Raw genomic sequence first — 6,000 nt, forward strand, 5'->3', positions numbered from 1 at the left:
TGATGAACTAATTTAACTTTTGTTTATCCAAACATATATGCAAATCATCATGTGATTTTGAGCTAAAAATGACATATAAAATCATAATAAAGTCCAACGTATAAAGTTACACATGCATCTACATCGCAAAATGAGATAATCTACTAATAAAATATAAGAGGATTAAGTTTGTTACCTTCAAAATCGAAGAGCAACACCAATGGAGGGGGAGAGAGCAAGAACAACAGCAAGCTGAAGAACAGAGGCAGTGAGTTTGAATGGAATGACTCGGGCTCGGAGAGAAAGAAATGAGCTGGATTATAGGCCGGGATAATTAGTCCCGGTTAGGGGGCCAAACCAGGACTAAAGATTAATCTTTATTCCTGGAGCATCACCCAAACTGGGACTAAAAGCTTTAGTCTCGGCTGGTATTATCAACCGGGACTAAAGGTAAACCTTTAGCCCCAGTTGGTAATACCAGCCGGGACTAAAGATCCCTGCCCCGTGGACGACCGTTGAGCAGGGACCTTTAGTCCCGATTGGTATTATCAACCGGGACTAAAGGGTCCTTTAGTCCCGAGGGCTAATACCAACCGGGACTAAACAAAAAATACCAAGACTAATGCTAAATTGGGACATCATTCTAAAATCTGTTCTCTAGTAGTGATACCATCATCACACCGTACCACTACCTAACCCCCACAATGTTTTTCCTGAAGAAAAAAATTCAGCTGCATGCCAATCGTGGCATTCGGGTTAACAAAAAAAGGTACTGTCTAACATCATGTGACAAAGTGTCAACACATCGCCAAATTCATTTTTCTTTCGTAATCATCTGGATATTTAGACAATTTTCCAATAACCTACTCTTGATGCATATGACAATGCATAAGCCGTGTGTGCATCATCACAAGTAAACTATATCCACCATTGGAATGATTTCTTAAGACAATAAGGATTAGGATGGATTAACTAACACACGATTAATTTATTGGTGACACATGTAGAGATGTCCTGGTTTGTAAGTATCGTACGTGACAACGTGCACGAAATCTTCTGAAATTTTTATCATAGCCTTCACATACGATATCACGACATCTCAACAAGTTTCATGATTTTCGGACTTCATTTGCTTTTTATAGAATTTAAAAATACTTCGCACGCAAGTTCGCGGTCATGTTTCGTGAACAAGATGTTCGAAAATTCGGGTCCGTTCCTGAATACGGCCTCACACTACACTCAATAACATGACTATCATTTTTTTGAATCATTAAATCCCATTATTCGTACCACGTGCAGTTCAAATTTATATTTTTCGAAAAAATTCAAGTAAACGAAATAAAGTAACTAAATATATCAAAAAGCCACAAAAGATCTCCAAATTCTAACGAGGAGTTCCTAGTACTTTAAAAGGGTTGCACAAAAAAATTTGGAGGCCAAAAACAAAAAAAAAACTTTGCCGAGCGCCGGGGCATGGCACTCGGCAAAGGGGGTATTTGCCGAGTGCCAAGAATAAGGCGCTCGGCAAAGAGGATTTTTGAATTTTTTTTAGAAATTTCCTCTTTGCCGAGTGCCTTCGTAGGGGCACTCGGCAAAGACATTTCAAAAAAAGTAATTTTTTAAATTTCTATCTTTGTCGAGTGCTGAATCAGTGGGCACTCGGCAAAGGCATTTAAAAAATATTGAATCTTTGCCGAGCGCCGTGTCAGGGGCACTCGGCAAAGAATTTTCCATAAAAAATGTTGCGAGTGCCAGATCTGGGACACTCGGCAAAGAATTTTTTTAAAAAAACCTTCTTTGCCGAGTGCTAGGCCAGGTGACACTCGGTAAAGAGGCGGTTAAAATTTTTTAAAAAACCTTTGTCGAGTGCCAGATCGGGGGCACTCGACAAAGGGGGGATTTAACCCCGCCGGCTGGGCCGGCCCACACACCCCGCACACACGCACGCGTTGCCTGTCACCGTCCGCGGCCGCGTCGCCCGGCCGCCCAAGCCGCCACCGCCCGCGCCGCCCGCCACCGTCCGCGGCCGCACTGCCCGTGCCGCCACCGCCCGTGCGCCCGCGCCGCCCACACCGCCCGCCCGCCACCGCCTGCGCCGCCACCACCCACGCCACCCGCCACCGCCCGCGCCGCCCGCGTGCCCGCCACTGCCCGCGCCGCCCGCCACCGCCCGCGCCGCCCGCGTGCCCGCGGCACCGCGACGCCAGGCTGCCCGCATGCCCGGCAACGTCGGCGGGTGGAGGAGGGAGAGGAGGTGAGGAGGAGGCGAGGAGGAGGAGGAGGAGGGGGAGGAGGAGAGGAGGAGGAGGAGAAGGAGGTAGAGGAGTAGGAGCCGGTCCTGCCCCCGGCCACGCACCATGGACCGCCCGTGCCCGACCCCATTCCTGACTCTGGTGACCTCGACCCTAACCCCGACGCCGCCCGCCCCTACCCCCGGTGCCCGTCAGGTATGCCCTCTCTCTTGTTGTTGTCGTGGTAGTGATAGTTGTAGTAGTATTAGTTGTAGTAGCAGTGCTAGTGGTAGTAGTAGTATTAGAAGTAGTGATAGTAGTAGTAGAACTAGTGGTAGTAGTAGTAGCAATAGTGGAAGTAGTAGTAGAAGTAGTGGTACTACTTGGATATATTCTTCTGCATGGATTGATGTCCAAACTACATGGCTTCTCTTGAGACATATGTGATTGTCGGCCATCGTGCCGTTGTTTTTTGCAGGTTTTGGAAACCTCACCGTGCAGCGGAGGTTCTGCCGATTTTTTTTAAATGAAAGTTTTTTGTTCCATTTTTGTAGAGAAGAGCCCGTCGGAGCCGAGTCGGAGTTCCCGTCGCCGTGCCAGTCTGCCTGCACCACGTCGCCTCGCCACTGCACCGACCCACCATGGCCCCGCTAGCCTGACTTCGCCACCACCCTAGGTATAACCCCTCTTTCCATATCATGGTCGTAGATCACATAACCCAGTTAGGCATCTCCTATTCGAAAGAGATATGGTTGGAGATATGCAGATCTTTGCATATCTATGACCGTATCTGTTTCGGATTGTCCACGTTTTTTGGACAACCCATGGATGCGTAGATGGGTTAGTTTCCACGGTCTGCTCTGGTCTGAGACATAGTTTTGGGATCACCTCCCTGTTGTTCTCTGGATACACACTCTTCTTTGGCAGGACCTGTATCTGGAGAACAGCGAGGAGGTGCTACCGAAATTCTATCTCGGATAGGAGTAGAGCATGGAAACTAACCTCATCTTTGCATCCGTGGGTGAGATTAGGACCTATCCTCACCTATTAGATAGTAGGAACACCATGTAGATGCAATTGATGGTTACATTACTCACTGATACATATGTTAGAGGATGGATGACCATCAGTGGATGTACATGGGCTGGAGAAGTCAGAGTGATTACACCACGGAATGGATGAACAAGACCGATGCTTTCTTGAACAGTGCATTTGGCAAGGCTACTAAAGGACATTGCGTAGTTTTGTGTCCCTACAGCAAATGTGGAAACAGGAGAAGGGTAAACAAGGTGGAAATGGGTAAACATCTTGTGAAGAATGGATTTACGCCGGACTACACCCGGTGGGTCCACCATGGTGAAGCCCATCGTATGAGAGAGGAGGTTGTGGTGAGACCATGGGTGGAGGCTTTTGATGCTGATGCCGGGGTAGCAGACATGTTAGATGACTTTCACCAAGGACAGTTCGATGAGGGACGTGAGAAGGAGGAGATAGAGGCAGTCGCACAAGCGTTCTACGACATGATGGACTCGACACAGAAACCCCTTCACGATCGGTCAACGGGTGTCTCAACTGGATGCCATTGGACGCTTAATGGGGTTGAAGTCCGAGTTAAACTTGAGTTGAGAAGGCTTCGATAAGATGTTGGCCGTGATTGGCACCCTACTTCCGGAGGGCCACATTCTGCCAAAGAGCATGTACGAGTCACAGAAACTCCTTCGTGCACTTAAGATGCTGTATGAGCAGATAGATGCTTGTCCGAAGGGGTGCGTCCTATTTGGGAAAGAACGCGAGCATGCAAAGTTCTATCCAAAGTGTAAATCCTCCAGGTACCTGGAGGTAGACTTTGATGATGGCTAGAAGAGGCAACTTATGATCCCCGTGAAAATCCTATGGTACCTTCCGTTCCTACCGAGGATCCAACGGCTATACATGATCGAGGAATCCGCAAAACAGATGACATGGCACAAAAATGGCAAACGGTACAATCCTGACAAGATGGTACATCCATCCGATGGTGAAGCTTGGATCCGCTTTAATGACAAACATCATGACAAAGCAAATGAGGCTCGTAATGTATGTGTTGCGCTGGCAACAGATGGGTTCAATCCTTATGGAATGATGGCTGTCCCATACACATGTTGGCCCGTCTTCGTTATCCCCCTTAATCTCCTCCCTGTTGTCTCCTTTCAACGACATAACATATTCTTGTCGTTGATAATTCCTGGACACCCAGGGAGTAATATGGGTGTGTTCATGGAGCCCGTGTTTGATGAATTGGTTCGTGCTTGGGATAAAGGGGTATGGACATACGATCGAGCTATAAAGACAACCTTCAAAATGCACGTTTGGTACCACTACTCCCTGCATGACTTCCTAGCGTATGGGATATTCTACGCCTGGTGTGTTCACGGGAAGTTCCCATGCCCAATATGCAAGGAAGGTGTGAGGTTCATTTGGTTGTAGAAGGGTGGCAAGTATTCGTCGTTCGATAGACATTGTCAATTCCTACCTCTTGACCTTCCATTCAGACAAGACATCAAGAACTTTATGAAAGGTGTCAAAGTGAAAAACCCTACACTGCGGATGACGACTGGTGCCGAGGTTCATGCTCAGATAGATGCTCTCGTGCCCAATGAAGAAGGTGGTTTTGTGGGATATGGTGAGCAACATATGTGGACTCATATCTCGGGCATAACGATGCTCCCCTATTTTGATGACCTTCTTCTGCCACATAACATTGATGTAATGCACACTAAAAAGAATATCACTGAGGCACTTTGGGCAACACTCATGGACACTGAAAAGTCTAAGGACAACCCTAAGGCTAGAGTGGACCCAGCAACGTTGTGCGATAGACCAAATCAAGAGATGCAGCCTCCTAGTCGTGGCAAGACCTAGAGAAGGCCTAAGGCTGATTTCATCTTGAAAAAGGACCAAAGGAGGGAAGTACTTGAATGGATCAAGACGCTAATGTTCCCTAATGGGTATGCAACGAATCTAAAGAGGGGAGTGAACTTAGGCACTCTACGAGTCAACGAGATGAAGAGTCATGACTACCATATATGGATTGAGCGGCTTCTTCCAACGATGGTTCGAGGCTATATCTCGGAGCATGTCTGGCAAGTGCTGGCAGAGTTGAGCTACTTATTCCACCAGCTTTGTGCCAAGGAGCTCTCTCGGACCATCATTGATGACTTGGAAAAAGCAGCACCCATGTTGCTCTATAAGTTGGAGAAGATCTTTCTACCCGGCTGCTTCTTGTCGATGTAGCATTTGATTGTGCACCTCCCGTATGAGGCATGGATGGGGGGGGGTCCGTGCAGAACCATTGGTGCTATCCAATCGAGAGATGTCTAAAGACTCTTCGCAAAAAATGTAGAAATAAAGCCAAAATGGAGGCTTCCATTGTAGAGGCATACATTCTAGAGGAGGTGTCGAACTTTACAGAGAAATACTACACTGAGAACCTTCCTAGCGTTTATAATCCACCCCCTCGTTACAATGCTGGAGAAAATGAATCGAACCTCAGCCTTTTCCAAGGGCAACTCGGAAGCGCAAGTGCATCGACCACTAAGCAATTGAAAAATGAAGAGTGGCGCAGTATCATGCTATATGTGTTGACCAACCTTATCGAGGTGCAGCCGTTCATTAGGTAAGTTCTGAACGAACTTGTTTCATTTAGCCGTATGTCCTTGTTTCTTCGTCCAACCCCCTTGTTTCTCATTGGTATAGGGAATTTCTTTGTCAATCCTGGCATAGATCAAGGCAACCTACCCCGCAAGAAAAT

The 6,000-nt window shown here is 47.3% G+C and overlaps 1 protein-coding gene across 1 annotated transcript; it reads right to left on the minus strand.

Moving 5' to 3' along the window:
* Positions 1–1,879: 1,879 nt before the first annotated feature.
* On the minus strand, positions 1,880–2,338 carry LOC136515417 (uncharacterized). Its single transcript, XM_066509009.1, has one exon. It carries the CDS (start codon positions 2,336–2,338, stop codon positions 1,880–1,882), a length of 459 nt encoding a protein of 152 aa, XP_066365106.1.
* Positions 2,339–6,000: the final 3,662 nt, after the last annotated feature.

The sequence above is a fragment of the Miscanthus floridulus genome, chromosome 17, assembly GCF_019320115.1.
Source record: "Miscanthus floridulus cultivar M001 chromosome 17, ASM1932011v1, whole genome shotgun sequence".
NCBI lineage: Eukaryota > Viridiplantae > Streptophyta > Magnoliopsida > Poales > Poaceae > Miscanthus > Miscanthus floridulus.

Excerpts from the sequence above, each read along its gene's own strand:
- LOC136515417 (XM_066509009.1), bottom strand. The coding sequence starts at position 2,338 with ATGGTGCGTGGCCGGGGGCAGGACCGGCTCCTACTCCTCTACCTCCTT.